Below are 17,417 nucleotides of genomic sequence, written 5' to 3'. Positions count from 1 at the left end.
AGAGACAAAGAAAAGAAGTGATAAAAATAGAAGCTGTTGTTTTCTCCACTGGACTCAGCTGTAAATGTAAAGAATGGAGTTTGATGATGAAATGTCAGCGTTTCTTCTACATGTGTGAGTTTCATTCTGTGGCTTATGAAGGTATAAAGTTATTATAGGATGTTATTATCTTTAAGTTGCTGTTTGTTGATCCTCGGTTCAGACTAAACTGTGACAGTTCTGACCTTGTTTGTTGGATTCCAAACAGATCTTAAGTTGAGGTATTGACAACACAATCAGAACAGAAAACAGAGGTGATTTGTGGTTTTACTGTGGATGTTTAAGCTAACAGTCACAGTGTTATTTTGAGCAACTGTCAAAATAAGAATCTATGACAAAACTTGATGATTCCTTAATACAAATGTGTGGAAACAATGAACTTTATACCTTATTCAGTGACTGATAGAGACTGTGGATACATAGCGTTTATTCTTTAATGATTTTAGTTTTATTTTATTTATTTATTGGTTTATTTAATAGGGACCATGTACATTTTTGAACATTGCTGTTTAAAAAATACGCCCATGTAAATATGCCAGAATTAGTAAAAATAACTACTTTTCATCTGCAGTCCCTAGGCAGGTGACAGAAACAAAACATAAAACAGCCAACATTAATACATCACTCATTCACTATAAATTAAAAAAATAAATAAAAATACACATGATGATGACATAGGCATCATCAAAAAAGGCAAACAAATAAACAAAAAACAAACGTAGGATGATCACAGGGGCATTAGCCTATACATTCACCTCTATACTTACATACAACTAAACAGAGAAAGTGTATGGGTGATGAAATGTATGTTAACTGAAAATGAGTGCATCTCTGGTTTTCTAGGAGCCATGGTTTTAAGTGCGTTTTAAAAGTGTTATATGTTCAACACTCTTGTTGTTCTTAGTGTGTTCCAGTACCAGACTTTCCCTGCTGGTGAGAGGAACATCAGTACTACATAGAACCCTTTAAATCTTTCTAATCAATACATCAGATTGTATTTCATTCGAGGTCTATCACAGACACTGATTGCATTCATGGCAGCGATCTCAAAGGATGAGATCAGATGCGATGAAATGAACCAGACTCTCATTTTCGAGTTCTCCGTAATTATCCTGTGATCTCAGAAGCCGTTTTCTCATCATGAATTATTTCTTGAAGCAGGTCTTTTGTTTTCTCTAGATAATGAGATAAATGAAGCCGTTACTGTAAGAAAATGAGCTTTGTTATCTTGAGATAAAGCTGTTAAAATGTAATCAGCTCCTTCTGTAATGTTGAAGTGCTGATGAGGGAACAGAGCTGATAGCCTCTCAGGACATTTTGGACGAATGTGCAGAGGGTAAAGTCACTTTGATCAGGACATTTGTCCCCGTCAATGATAGAAGCAGAGACGTTTTATTTATATCAGCCACCATAATGATCCTCATAGACACAATATTGCGTCTAACAGGCAGGTCTTTTTATTTACTGGTGGATTTTTATTTCCAAAACCTGATTATGAATCTTAAACTCATGCAAACAGTGAATCGTTTGTTTCAGACATAATAAACAAGGTCTCATTCTCACGCAGATTAGGTCAAAGTGTGTTGTAGATGTATGCTAGTTTTCATTTAGCCTCAGTTATCCAAAAACCAAACCCAGATATGTGGGGTATATTTTCAGTGTGGAATGAAGGAAGAAAGCAAAAGACACAACAGGACAAAAACAGTTAAAGACAGAAGATGTAAAAGCTGGACGATAGCACATTTGCGCAGTTCATTTCAATAATAAATTTCTCTTCATTTGATTGTAGATCATGAAGCACACATTCGTTTCCAGAACTGACCTTTATTTCTCACCAATTTATGGACACCAACTTAAGACACAAAAACCTGAACTAAATGTGTTGTAAAGGTTAAAGTCACTATTTAATGTGACCTCTGACCCTATGACAAGAAGCAGCACAAACAATTAGAAACATCTGACATGTGTTGAATGAAACCTGGTATAAAACATCAGAAAATGAATGCCATAAATCTCATATTGTCTGAACAAAAGGGCTAAAGACAAGTTAAGTGCAAAGGGTGGTCACACTGAATACGATCACTTTAGATTATAGAAGCGTTTTTTTTACCTTGAAGCTGGTTTCTCCTACTATACATACTTCACACATATCAGATTAGATCTGATATGTGGACATTAGAACTTTACTAAACCAACAAACAGAATCTTGGACTATGACTTTTGCACAGGTCTATAAATAAAAATAAATGTTGTCGTCTGTGGTACTCTTCCTAGTCTGAGAATGAGACCACAAAATGTTGAAACTTTCAATACTAAAGTAAAATACATCTATAAATTGTACATAAATTTACTTATTAGGTTAAATTAGAATCAGAAAAAGCAGGCAAATCAATACATGTATAAATAATAAAAACAGATAAAGTAGAAGAAGTACATTTTATGTAATGAAAATAAGTGGAAAGAAGAAATAAACAAAGTAGAATTGTTTATAATATAATATGTGGAGAGATGTAAGACAAAGATGTATGTGTATAGACTAAAAAGAGAAACACTGAACTATGAGTAAAAACCCTCCAGAATAAATGTAGTGAAACTTTATCATACCAATAAAGAAAAATTAAGTCAACATACAGGTTGGCTGATGTTCTCAAGATACAGCAAAATAATGACATTTTGAGAGTTAATGAGAGAGTGTACTGTGTGTACTGTATATCTGCCCCCCCTCACACAGTGTGAATGCAATCCTTTTCAAATATGTTTTCTTTTCTTTCTATATAAAATTTTCTTGTTTTGGTTTTAATGTTATATTCGAAATAAACTAAACAATGAATCAATCTGCCTTTGAATTAATGGTAGTTTTAATTCCTTCTTTCTTCTTTCAGAAAGAGGAGCCAATCCCTAGTGTGGAGAAGAAGCCGGCTGCAGAGGTGAAACCAGTTGCTCCATCTGCAGCTCCAGAGAAGACGACAGAGCAGACGGTCGTCAGAAACCAACCAGTGGTAGAGGCAGAAACAGGAGAATACACTGAACTGGCTTTGGATTGTCTGGACCTGAAGGCCCAGGAGGAGCTGCTGTCTCCTCCACTGTCAGGTGAAAACAGCGTCGCACTCGTTGTCAACTTTTCCACACGTTGGACCTTTTCTGTGATGTAGTGAAATAATTACGGCGTCTCCGGGTGAAGGTGCAGCGGCGGATGGGGAGGTGACGGATACAGAGCTGGCGGAGGAGTTACCACTGTGTTGCTGTCGGATGGAGACGCCGTACAGCGGAGGAAGCCTGTCAGCCCTGGACCACACCTGCATGGCCATGGAGAGCACAGATGGCCTGGTAAACATCAGCTGAATTAACCGTTTAAGCCAGTGGTTTCCAACCTTTTTTGTCTCATGACCCCATTTTAACATCACAAATTTCTAGCGATCCCAGACATTCAAAACGGAGACATTTTCTTTGCTGAAATTAATTTGGTTTTGATCATGTAATAGTTTTCTATACTATGTTGCAAGTAAATGCTAATTTTAGACGACATTTAGTTTATATAATGTGTATTATTATGGGTGGAGGCAGAAAAACCCGATTGAGATTACTGCACAAAGTGAGAATTTTATTTTCCTTGGTCAGGATATGTACAGTGAGTCCAGCTTGGATTTACAAGGCTGACAATACTGAACAAACAAGAACTCAAACTATGAAATATGAAAGAGCTGCAGCATCTGAAACCAGCCAGAATCAGGTGACCCCATTTGAATTCCAGGCGACTCCACGTGTTGTCCCAACCCCAAGGTTAATAATAATAATAATAATAATGGATTGGATTTATATAGCACTTTTCTAGACACCCAAAGCGCTTTACATTACTGACCCATTATTCATTCGCTCTCACATTCACACTCTGGTGGTGGTAAACTACATTTGTAGCCACAGCTGGCCTGGGGCAGACTGACAGAAGTGTGGCTGCCAATTTGCGCCTACGACCCCTCCGACCACCACCAAACATTCATACACCAGTGTGGGTGGCACTGGAGGCAGGGAGGGTAAACTGTTGAAACACACTGCCTTAAAGGTTGTAAACAGTCTGAAAAAATCCTTGAAAAGTCATATAACAATTAGTATTTTTTTCTATTGAAGCATGTGCTGTCCCAGAATGCCACTTACTACTTCTTAACAAGGTCCAGTGCAGTTGTGTTCAGTCTTTATTAAAATCCCATATGGGTAATTTCGACAGTCAATGAGGAAAAATGCAAGAAACAGGGAAAATACAGCATAACACAAAGCACTTGTAAGTAGATAAAGGAATAAACATATACAATAGATTAAAACACACAAAAAACCCACTGAGGACATAGCTTCAATGGTACTTATTATGAAGAAAAGACTTGTATATCTATTTAATGGCTGTTTTTCCTGCTGCTTACTTTCACCTCTATAGCGCTTGCTTCTGTTTGTTTTCTTTGTGTAGCTGAGTCGATGCCAGAGGCGAGTGATGAAACAGGAAATGATGCGGCCTTCGAACACAGTCCATCTGCTGGTTCTGTGTGAGGACCACCGGGCCGGGATGGTTAAGCACCAGTGCTGTCCAGGTTGTGGGCTCTTCTGCAGGGCGGTGAGTGGAAGCGCATTCACACTGAAGAACCAGACACATTATAAAATCATCAGCAACTTCTCTATCCTCCTTTTTTAGCTCAACATTCAATATTATATACAGTAGCTGTAGTGAAGGCACTGTGTCGTCTTCGGTAGCAATTTCTTCAAGCATCTTCTCTGACAAAACTACTACTCGGATTAATTTCAAATTTTATCTGTAGCTTCCTTGAGACAGTATCTAAGAGATTTGTTCACAGTTTTGAGAAATTTAGATTTTTAATTTTTTTTAAAATAATTTTTGAAATATTAATAATAAACAATATTTTGATGATTTATAACATGGAAATGGATAGAGGTATCAATATAATTACTACTGAGCACTGATAGGAAGTCATATATGGACTTTCATTCGGATCCATGACGTTTGACTTTGAGTGACCTTGAGGGGTCAAATTTTCTAAATTTCAACAATCTTCTCCAAAACTAATGGTCAGATCCATTTCAAATTATTTATGTAGCTTCCTTGGGACAATGTCTACAAAGTTTGTTCACAGTTTTGAGAAATTTAGATTTTTCAATTTTTGACAATCTTTTGAAATATAAAAAAATTTCCTTTTCTTATAGTGGTCCATATTTTAGTGGCTTATAACATGGAAAAGTTTACAGATATCAATATAGTTTCTCTTGATCACTGATAGGAAGTTGTATATGGACTTTGATTGTATTAGTTTAGTTCTCCTCCAATGAAAATACCACCCACTTCTATTGGGAGATTGATCTCCTGCATCCAGACCACAGGACTCTAACATAGAGACAGAACCTGACAACTTCACAAATTCAACTTTTTATTGATTCACTGGTGAGATACAGGGACACTGGTTCTATTTTTCTGCTCTCTCATCTTGGTCTCATCACCCTCCTCCTCTGTTTCCTGTTCCTTCTGCTATGACAAGAAAAACAATGTCTCTACTGTCATTTAGCTTTAGGTTAATTCAGAGCCCCCCCCTTTTTGGCCCTCATGCAGTTGTTTCTTGTCGGTCCCACAGGGCACCTTCATGGAGTGCAGACCGTATGGTAACATCTCCCACCGCTTTCACCGCGACTGCGCCTCCATCCTGAAGGATCGTAGGTTCTGCCCTCACTGTGGAGAGGATGCCAGTGGGGCCAAAGAGGTAATGGTGTCCAAACCTGATCCCTCACCCTCCGTCCCCAAGTCGAGCCCCGGGCCGTCACTTCCAGGCGTGGCCACCCTGCCGTCAGGACCTACCACACCCGCCGTACCACAGATCCTCAGGGCGAAGAAGACCAGCGTACCGCCGAGGGACAGAGACGAGAGCCCCGGCAGGTAACACAGGACAGAATGAAAGAGAGGATACTTACTTAAGTCCTTTGGTGTGCTGCATCGCTGGAATTCTGTACTAGATATCTTTGTCTATGGAGACGGACCTTTTAATAACAGTAAGCAGAAAATCCATGATGCCATTCTCAGACCACGCAATAATTTTGTCTGTTACACGATGTGATATGACAGTATACATACAAAAAGTCACCACCTCCGTTCAACTAAAAAATGGTTCAGATCCTTCCATTGGATAATTACTGCAGTGATTAATATGTTTCAGTTCTTTAATCTTTTAACTGATGCATGAGGAGCTTCTCATTTATTCAACAACCATCAGTTTAATAGAGCATAAAGACTGGACTGTGTTCCAAAGGTAAAAGGTCATGTGGTCTGATGAGTCCAGATTGACCCTGTTACAGCAACAGATTAAGTGATTAACCATCATGCCTAGTGTCCACAGTCTGAGCCTGTGGGGGCTGGGATTCCTTCAGTTGATTAGATCTAGGGTCAACTAAACCTGGAGGTACTGAATGACCAGGTCTGAACATTAGTTGATTTTCTTCATTGCTGATGACACTGACATATTCTAAGATGACAACGCAGTAATTCGACAGGATCAGATTGTGATAAAGTGAGTCAGGAGCGTGAGACATCATTTAAGACATGGATTGGACACTACAGAGTCCAGACTTGAACCACACTGTGGATCTTTGGGATGTGATGGAGAAGAATTTGCATAGTTCTTCGATTCTCTATTATTAATACAAGATCTTTGACAAAAATGAATACAGCTATGGATGGAAGTAAATGTTGTGTCATTTATTGTGACATTGCATAAGCATTGAGAGGCAGAAATGACGTCACAGTGTCTTGTAATCAAAGCTAAAGGTAGTCAGATGAAATACTGTGTTTATAGATATATAGAAATGGAGATGAAGGAGCTAGTGACCATATGTCAGGAACAAGAATGTGAATAATGCTGTTTATAGTATGTTACTGGCTTTTTCCAGTTAAACAGTTAAAAAAACAATTGTGGATCCATCAGTTATAGTAAAAATAAGGGTTATTTCACCATGTTTAGATAAAATAACATGCTAGTATTTCTGTCAGGATGTTGTGAGATCCAATATTGATCATCTGCAACTTTGAAATGCTAAATAAGGTACATTATTTTTGTGCCGAACATCCATTTTCCATCCTATCTTGATGCATCATCCTTAATCAGGCTGATATGTAATCTGAACTCAGTATAAGTTGCTGAATTTATCTAGCATCGACTCTGAATAATAATAAAACTAACTGTGAATATTCTTTAAATTGAACCTTTCCGCCTTAGAAGAGGCTGCAATAGTAATGAAACCAATATGATTCGATGTTACACTCTCTGGGAGTTGGACTTAACACTTTTCTATAGGTTTTTATTCAATCAGTTTAGTGTTTTTGACTTTTGAGCAGACATTTTCTCATATTTTGTACTTGCGGTTTAACAAGGAGTGTTTCATGTCCATTAACTTAAGTATTCCTCTTCTTGTGGAAAAGTGCTCAGTGAACTACTCATGAATTTTTCACTTTCACAACAAGCCTGTGGCAGCTCGTCAGAGATGTTCAACAAAATACAACACAAAGACACACCCACAAAATGCACAGATGAACCCACAGAGCCCAGGCTGGAGGTAAAATGGCTGCTGAGTGAGATAAATAAGTGACTTAATGAACAATAAATCATGAAGTCATTGTGGTAAATCTCAGAATGAAACATGGAAGTGAAAGTTTCCTTAATAGAGTCACGTTAAGCAGAATGAAAAACAAAATGAAATTCTGGCCATATCTGTTTATTATTCCTGCCTGTGGCCATCAGATTGTTTAATTCCACATTATAACCACATAATACAATATTTGTACACACTCATTTATGTATATTTCTTTAATTATCATATTGTTAATATATTGTCTATTAGATATTATACAAACTGCTGTTCTAATTGTGTCTTAATAGAGTGTTTTGATATGTATATTTGGTATATATATATTAAGAGCTATATATGTATATATATATTTTTTTCTTTTTTGTTTTTTTTTTTTGGATAATGTCTTTCCTGCTGCTTTTATTATACTTGAATGGTGCAACCGTAACACAGAATAATTTCCCCCTGGGATTAATAAAGTATTGTGATTCTGATCATAAATCAAAGTTTAACTGCAACAGGTTTTTTTTCATGTGGCTGCTTTATTTTCCAGGTCAAAGGGGGACGCTGACAGATCTAAAGAATCACTGGAGAGCATCCTGACGGCACTGGATGATGAGAAGTAAGGTTTAACACAGAATATTTTGGTATCACTTTGAAATCATTGCAGTGTGGGAGCACAGTGAGTACTCTGATATGAATAATAGATTATTCCTTCCAGCATGAAACCAAAGAAAGTCAAGTATCCCACCAGGCAGCTGTACATCTCGGCAAAACAAGGGGAGTTGCAGAAGGTCATCCATCTTCTAGGTAAGTAAACATGTCATCGGAAACAGAGCAGCTTCGCTCAGTGGAGTGTCACGGCGTTAAATCAAACTTTGTTTGCTGCAGTCGATGGGAAGGACCCCAACTTTTTAATGGAAGGACAAAACAAACGCACACCTCTGCACGCAGCAGCCGCTGAAGGCCACCATGAGATCTGCCACATGTTGGTCCAGGTGAGCCAGAGATGTCATCTACGTAGTCTAAAATCTAATAAGACAAATACACTACAGTTCTCAAGTCATAGAGCAGAAATTAGAGAAATCCTCCTCTCAAACTAAAACCCGGGTATCATAGGGGGAAGTTGTTCTATCTCTTTAACGTCTCTGTTTAAGAAAGATTGAACAAATAGTGCACTGTAGGGACCTCTCTCACTGATGGACAGATCCAGGTTAGTTATTCCCACAGTTTACAGGCTTTATGCTAAGCTAACCAGCAGCTGAGTGTTTCATATTTAAAGGGTACCTGTACCTATTTCAAATACTAGCTGTTCCATCCATTAACTCACTTTATAGCCTGTTGTCTAGTACGTTTCAGTACTAAGTCACTGCTCCGTCAGTCAGGCATGGTCAGAGACATGTTGCCTCCTTCACCGGTAGTGACACACATTTTTTGATTTGTCCAATTACTTGGGCTGTGATGGATTGGTCACTGACCCCATGCAGCAGACACCAGTCTAAGATGACATTATCAGCCAGTGCTGGGTCACGTCTCTAGGACAGTGGTGGAATGCAAAGCTTGCGGTTGCACAAACAACAAGCGTAAACTTGTGCTTTCCACTCAGTCTTTTTTCACTGACTGCTGCTTGTTTACTTACTTACTTACTGAAACAACGCAGGTACGTCACTTCTGGCTAGCAATGGCTGCCCCCCATAGGTTCTACCCCCACCAGTAATTCACGTAATAAAAAGGACCAGTGTGGTGCATTTATGGATTTTTTTTTTTAAACTGAATTTCTGCCCCTCTTACTTATAAATAACACACAAAGCACCATAAATGTTGTAAGTATGACCAGTGCAGGTACCTTTTAATGGCTTTTTGGGATTCCTGAAGTGCTTATTCATAGTCAGAGCATAAACTGTAACAGATGGTTGTTGATGCCCAGGCTAAGCAATGAATTGTGGTGATAGGATTCACCAAAACTGAAAATGAAAGACACTGAAGCCTTTACATCTATCTCTTTATTCACTTGGGACTAATGTAGCCTGTGGATCTTGAATTTACTGACATTATTCTCACATTTCTAATGTCAAGGGCAGGTTCACCACTTACAGATAACATTTGAAAAATAGAAAAACATCCCTTAACTTTGCTGTGATCATGTCATCCATCTCATCTTAGTGTTTGAGTTTGCTCTCATGGTGAATATCAATACAACAATATGAGCTTCCTGAGTTTCGCCTAGAAACTTTAATTCACTTTTATCGATGCAGCCTCTATAGTCCTCGACCAGGAAATAGGCAGAAAAAATGCACAGAGGAAATAACAAAATCTTACAAATGAGACAAATATTATCACAGTACCTCTATGTTTGGTAAAATAGGGTAAGTAATTTGCATTGGTTTAAAATTGCAATATATTAAATGGCAACAACTGCCAAAAAAACTCAAAAATCAAGCACTGCAGCTCTAATTTGTTGGGATTGTGTGCATAGGCCGGAGCAAATCTGGATATGTTTGATGACGAGCAGCAAACGCCGCTGATGGCAGCCTGTGAAAACAACCATCTGGAAACGGTGAAGTACCTTCTTCGAGCCGGCGCATCCGTCAGCCACAAGGTGGGTCAGCATACACTCAGTCCACTTCATCATCTCTGTCACTGTCAAACATGTTTTATCAGTCTGATGTGTGTTCATGTCAGAGTCTGCATCCTGATCCATCAGTCAGCTCAGTCTCACTCTGGTCTTTTAGGCTCATGGTTCTACGGTCACAGCATTGATATTAGCATTTTTGGCTCACTGGCCGATAAACCATGAGTTATTGTGAAGGCGCTGTGTCTGGTAGCATCATTTTTGTTAGCAATTTTTTAGACATCTTCTCTGACGAAACTACTGGTCTGATTCAACTCAAATTTTATATGGGCCAGATCAAGCGGTGACACATGGACACATTTCATGTTCAATAAACTCTGTTTTGAAAACTAAATAACTTATCTCCATGTTTAATACATGTATGAATAGGTCTCAGTAAGTACTGTCACATGACACAGGTTACAATTTACAGAAATAAAATTTTGGGGTAAAAATGCTTTAATTACAGCTGCATGACACGGGGACTGATAATGAACTTTTTTTTTTTTTCACTTTATGTAAATGTACAAAACATGCTGTTCTCATAAGAAATTGATCCTAAATAAAATATAGGGCTTTAGTTCTGATGTTCAACTACAATTATGATCAATATTGGGAAAAAAATGTTTAAATGATATGTTTTTATGAACATAAATATGTTGTGACACAGGGACAGCAGTTTTTCACTTTGTTCAGTATCAGAATAAAAGACTTTGGCTGGAACTAAAAGGCTACATATATACTAATAAACTTTATTTCACATACATGTTATAACTGCAGTGATATATTTAGCTAATAGCAGGGCATATTTGACAAATAATTGGATTTTACATAACCTTTCTATATTCTTGTACTGTTAAATAATTAATTCCTACAGATTCGCAGACTTAAAATATCACTTATACAAGCAAGACAAAATATTATTAAAGTTAATAATGCATTTACTTTTTTTAGTCCATTTTAGGTTTCATTTTATATTGATTTTATCTTTATATCTTTTTTTTCTATAAGTGATATTGAAATTTTGTAAACAGTTCCATAAAATAGAGTTGTTCAGCTAAAACATGAGCCTATTTGAGAAATTATATGTGAAACTCAAATTTTTGACACTGATGTTCATTTTCGCTTCATGTGGCCTAAATGTATCTTCCTTGGGACAATGTCTACAAAGTTTGTTCACAGTTTTGAGCAATTTAGATTTTTTAAGTTTTGACGAATGTTTGAAATATTAAAAATGTGCCTTTACTTATAATGGTCCATATTTTGATGGCTTATAACATGGAAATGGTTAGAGATATCAATATAGGTACTATTGAGCACTGATAGGAAGTCATATATGGACTTTGATTGAATTGGGAGATTGATCTCCTACATCAAGACCACAAGACTCTAACATAGAGACCGAACCTGACAACCTTATAAATTCTTCATAGAACACCTACAGGGCCATTGGTGCTATTTTATTTGTGAGGGAGGAGCTATAACATACATCTGAGCCCATTGTACTGTGTTTCCTGTTGGACGCTGCATCCTGACTGACCTGTTAAACAGCACAGTGGCAAATATTTGTTGAGGTCTTACGGCACCACCTTATGGGCTGTGGTATAGTCTGAATGAGTCCTAATGCAGCCTTATATTAGGTTACACAATCAGACAGACAGAAATGTAAACAGACTTTGAAGACGGAGACTGCAGACAGACATGTAAATGCATATAATAGGGTGAACAGACATTAGTCTCTACTGACTCACAATCAGAAGTATTTCATTGTTTGTTAGATAATGAAGCAGAGAAATGGAAACTTTAGTCCGGTCTGATTTAGTAAATAACATTTTTAGTGCTGCCTTTACAGCAGGGGTGTCAAACATACAGCCCGTGGGCCAAAATAGCCCACCAAAGGGTCTAATCCAGCCTGTGAGATGAATTTGTTAAATGCAAAAATTACACTGAAGATATTAACAGTCAAGGATGTCAAAATCATTTTAGTTCAGGTTCCACATACAGACCAATATGATTTAAAGTGGGTTGGACCAGTAAAATAATAACATAATAACCTATAAATAATGGCAGCTTAAATTTTTCCTCTTTATTTTTGTGTAAAAAAGTAAAATTACATAAAAATGTGAATAACCGGAACAAATATGAACAACCTGAAATGTCTTAACAAAATTTGTTATTTGTAGAGCCACTGTGATCTGTAAGTTGTAATGTACATGTGTAAATATTAACTTGAGGCATAATATTGTTAAAACTGCGCTTATTTACTTAAGAAATTTAAGGTTGTTCGTGTTATTCACATTTTTAAAGGATAGTTTGTAGATGGAAGCATTTGCATAATGTAATGTTACTTTTTTCTACTACTTAACGTAGATGAAAGTTTGAAGTTGCCATTATTTATAGGTTATTATGTCATTATTTTACTGGTACGGCCCAGTTGAGGTCATTTTGGACTGAATGTGGCCCCTTAACTATTATGAGTTTGACACCCCTGCTTTATAGTATTTGAGTCACTCTGAACTGTTAAACACATTATGAAATTCAGAGAGTTCAGCATAAATCCATAAAACAACGCCTCAATCCCAGCTATCTGTTTAAACTAAAGGTATATATTTACACTTTTCCACTATAGGATTCATAGTAATCACCCAAGGTCAGCAGGGGGAGGTAGAAAATCATGTTTATGGCCTCTAGTTTTCTCTCTATCCCTGTTTTTAATCAGAGAAACAAACAGACAAAGGAGCCAAACTAAATTACACTTTCTATCAATCAATCTCCTCCATGCACAGCAAACACAAAACTATCCATTTGATCGTCTTTTTGACATTTTCACAGTTTCCTCCTTGATCATGAGGCTGAACTCACTGTAACTTTAGCTAATGAGATGTTCACTAAACTCCGTATGCGTCACAGAAACACTGAAACATGACTGATTGATGTATTTTTTTAAAGTCAGATATAAATACACACGAAGGGGGAAAAGCAGTCTTCACATAACTTAATAAAAGAACAGCAGAACAGACCAAATGAAACGATTGCAGAGAATTCCGTTACAGTTATTGGTAGTGACACAGGAGGGGATGGATCCTGTTCTGGCTTTAAACATTAACTAATGAAGCCTTTAATATACACTTTGTTACAGGCCAATAAAGCACGGTTAGATTAATGTTTAACTGCTGTAAAATCATAACATATTCATATTCATACAAATAATAATGATGAAGTTGTAGCTGATCATGCAGATGGAATAGTTTTAGTCCTGAACACGACATGTTTGTAGCAAAATGTCAAAACTGGATTGTACATATTCAGAGGTTTATTTTAAGTAAGTAAGTAAATTTTATTTATAGAGCACTTTTCACAGACAGAGAGTTACAAAGTGCTTTACAGTCCAAAATACAATTAAAATGCCATATAAAAGTACAACTACTGGTTTATACACTTGGATTTGATGTTTCAGGTGTAGCTTTATTACATAAAACAATAATAGACATGAGCAAAATGGGACATAACACCATTGATTAACAATCTGTGTGTTCTCTCTGAACTCATTGACCAGTTAGTAGAAAATCTACACTTTGCACAGAGATTTTAAGTCAGTTTAGGCAACCTGAAACACTATTAACATGTGGATGAGAAGCCGAAACACGGAGAAAAATATGTTTTGCAAAATATCCGCATTAGTGTTGTTCTTGCTTTGTGGTGACTCCTTGTTGTTGAATGTTCGGTGTGAATCACGTTGTCGTTGCAGGACGTCATGGGTTTCACCTGTCTGCACCTGGCAGCTAAACTGGGACATTATGACATAACCAATCATCTGCTCTCCAGGGCGTCCAAATACATCAACTGTCAGGTAAAAAGACAAGTATCATTTTACAACTATTACTCACTAACATGCATTTTAACCCATAAAGACCCAAACATCCACTATCAACCTAAACCATCTACTGTTTAATGCCTGTTGATCCATTAATCCTATCAATACATTTAAATAATTGGTGTAAAATGCAGTTTGTCGTCTTTTCATGGTCATCAGATATGATCCATTTGGACGTTCAGAGGCTCCATAGTGAACGTGGAAACACTATCATCTTCTACAACATTCATTCACCACTAAAACACACAGTTTGATAAATGACAGTAGATGGACATATTTGTTTTTATATACATTAATAAATAAAATGAACAAAAATGAATAAGAAAGCCCTGCAAAATAATAGTGTGGAAAAAAATAGTAAAAAATTTACAAAAATAAAGTAAAAAAATATATGTATATATAAAATGAGCAACAAAATGAACAAAAACAGCCAATGTAATGAATAAAATGAATACTAAATCAAGAAAATAATAAGTAACTTAAACAAAATAAGCCACAAACTGAAGTAATTTGAAGCAAAAACTTAAAAAGGGCCACAAAGTGAACAAAAACTTGAAATGAGCAAAAGTGAATAAGATCATTTTCAAAATAGTAAATAACGTGGAGAAAATAAGCAACAAAATGAATAAAATTACTGATTCACCAGTAAAACCCATGGAGTTTGATAAATGACAGTGGATGGAGACAATGGGTGAATGTTTAATTAATGATATATTTTACTGAAAAAGTCACTTTTTCATCATTTTTCTCTGTTTCTGATATAATAACCCTCAACTTTAGTCTGAGCTTTTGTGAACATCTACATGGTCAGTAAATTAAACATAGGAAAGTACCTGGTTTTCACTGAAAAATAGCAAAATACAGAGGATAATAATAGAATAAATGGCGATAAATCACTTAAGAAAGGCTCAATTGAGAGAAAAATGTATGGGTCTGTATGTGTTATGATTCTGCAGCATTCATGTCTTGTAAAATGAGCTCAGCTTTGCATCTGTTTGCGTGTGCAGGATGACGGGGGTTGGACTCCCGTCACCTGGGCCATCGAGTACAAGCACAAAGAGCTGGTCCACCTGCTCGTGTCCAGAGGAGCTGACGTTAACATTCGAGACAAGGTCGGTGCTCAGAACACGCTGTTTGCAGCTCAATCACACACTCACACACACATATAACACTGTTTTTACACCCCCGACTGCTTCACAGATCATCAAGGTCTCCGACAAGTGTGATCTCATGGGATGTATGATCTGATTTTTTTTCTTAACAGAGTAAAAGTAAAATATTCTGAGCAGATTACCAGGTTCACAGTGTGTCATGTCACCTTGAGCAAAGTGAGGAGCAGATTTTTTAGTTGATAGTGAATGCTGGGATGTCATTTTCCAGTCTCCTTTAAAAAGTGGATTTTTTTTTCCTGTTCGTTCATTGTTCACTGCCAGTTATAGCTCTTTCTATTATTAACCCCTGTTTATCCAACACGCCTCTTTTCTGCTGCTCAGTTTGATCAGTGTTAAAGTCTGGAATAGATTGAGGGAGGAGCACAAGGAATGTTCAAACATAAAACAATTCAAAAACACTTATAAGAACATGTTTTTCACAAGGTATAGGGAAGAGGGTTATTAATTGTCACCATATGTTCACTGTTGTTTATGTATATATTTCCTTCCTTGAGTTAGTTATTATTTGTTTATTTATTAGCTAGCACAACTAAGAAAGGCACTGGTAAAAGATTATATGTGTATTTGTATGTGTATATATGTATAAACGTATATATGTGTATATGGATGAATGAGTATGTGTGTTTGTGTGTGTGTGAATAGATATATAAATATAGAAGAGTAATGTAAAAGGAAGAGGGACATATATTATTAATAATATTGCAGGGAGAGGGGGTGGGATTAAATAAGTTATACTTCTTCCCACCCCTTTTCGGGCATGTAAATGGAATTATTGTGCTTTTCTTCTGACTAAGATTGTTATGGTTCTTGATATTTGTATTATTATGCATGTTTGCAAGTGCATATATGTTAAATTTCATTGCATGTTCGGAATAAATCATCAAATCAAATCAAAAGAATTGTTGCTAAATTTTCTAAACACTAAACATTTGCCTTTACTTATAATGGGCAATATTTTGATGGTTTATAACGTGGAAGTGGTTACAGATATTAATATAATTACTATTGAGCACTGATAGGAAGTCATATATGGACTTTCATTTGGGTCCGTGACCTTTGACCTATAGTGAACCTGAAGGGTCAAATTCAAGGTCACCAATGTCTACATTTCAACAATCTTCTCTGAAACTACTGGTCGAATTCATTTAAAATTTTATATGTAGCTTCCTTGGGGTTATATCCATAAAGTTTGTTCACAGTTTTGAGAAGTTTATATATATATTTTTTATTTTTGACAAATTTCTGAAATCCTACTATATAATACACATTTTGTGTCCCATCGATTTTGCAGCACAGGAGGGCGTTTGTACAGATTTTCCTCAGCCTTCACAGGCCCGATCGCCACCAAACTCGCCAAATGAATAGAAACATTACCTGACTATCTACTAGGCACAATTTTATGTCCGTATTCAAATGTTGTGAGGTATGCTGGGAGATTTTAGCCTCTCTCTACTTTGAATTCTTCATCCCTACCGCCATACTCCATTTTCGGAAGTGGTTATGCTGCCGTTCATGAAATTTGTACTGCTAGCAGACGATGCTACAGTGTGAAGGCTGCATTTACAATAATGTATAGGCACTTTTCACACACAATGTCACCACGGGTACAATGCCGCTAATATTAAAAATGTGCCTTTTCTTATAATGGTCCATATTTTAATGGGTTATAACACGGAACTGGTTACAGATATCAATATAGTTACTATTGAGCACTGATAGAAGTCATATGTGGACTTGGACTGAATTAGTTGAGTTCTCCTCCAGTGGAAGTACCACCCACTTCTCCTGCATCAAGACCACAGGGCTCTAACATAGAACAGAACCTAAGAACCTCGCAAATTCAACTTTTTATTGCTATTTTTATTCATTGTTCACTGCCAGTTATAGCTCTTCCTATTAACCCCCGCTTGTCCGACACGCCTTCCTTCTGCAGCTCACTGTAATCAGTCCAAATCAAAAGACTCGGTATAAATATAGAAAAACCCGATACTGTCTCCAGATACTTTTCAAAGCTTCTGTGTTGAGCAGAGTTGCATCTCGTCATAATTACAGCTGGCAGTTACACATTTAACCCCCTACCTCCCACACAAGCTTTTGCTGCCACAGTGTTTTT

The 17,417-nt window shown here is 36.8% G+C and overlaps 1 protein-coding gene across 2 annotated transcripts in view; it reads left to right on the top strand.

The window, feature by feature from the left end:
- ehmt1a (euchromatic histone-lysine N-methyltransferase 1a) overlaps positions 1-17,417 on the top strand; it is a 37,329-nt gene that overhangs the window by 6,005 nt on the left and 13,907 nt on the right. For both annotated transcript variants that reach the window (XM_030143712.1, XM_030143713.1), the window contains exons 5-14: positions 2,922-3,129; positions 3,221-3,366; positions 4,496-4,639; positions 5,667-5,965; positions 8,201-8,269; positions 8,369-8,457; positions 8,539-8,645; positions 10,124-10,246; positions 14,007-14,108; positions 15,140-15,244. In XM_030143712.1, the coding sequence (XP_029999572.1) occupies positions 2,922-3,129; positions 3,221-3,366; positions 4,496-4,639; positions 5,667-5,965; positions 8,201-8,269; positions 8,369-8,457; positions 8,539-8,645; positions 10,124-10,246; positions 14,007-14,108; positions 15,140-15,244 (1,392 nt within the window). The remainder of the gene's footprint in view (positions 1-2,921; positions 3,130-3,220; positions 3,367-4,495; positions 4,640-5,666; positions 5,966-8,200; positions 8,270-8,368; positions 8,458-8,538; positions 8,646-10,123; positions 10,247-14,006; positions 14,109-15,139; positions 15,245-17,417) is intronic.

Source organism: Sphaeramia orbicularis, chromosome 9 (genome assembly GCF_902148855.1).
Source record: "Sphaeramia orbicularis chromosome 9, fSphaOr1.1, whole genome shotgun sequence".
Lineage (NCBI taxonomy): Eukaryota > Metazoa > Chordata > Actinopteri > Kurtiformes > Apogonidae > Sphaeramia > Sphaeramia orbicularis.
Note: the sequence above shows the minus strand (reverse complement) of the source record. Positions and strands in the feature narration are given on the sequence as shown.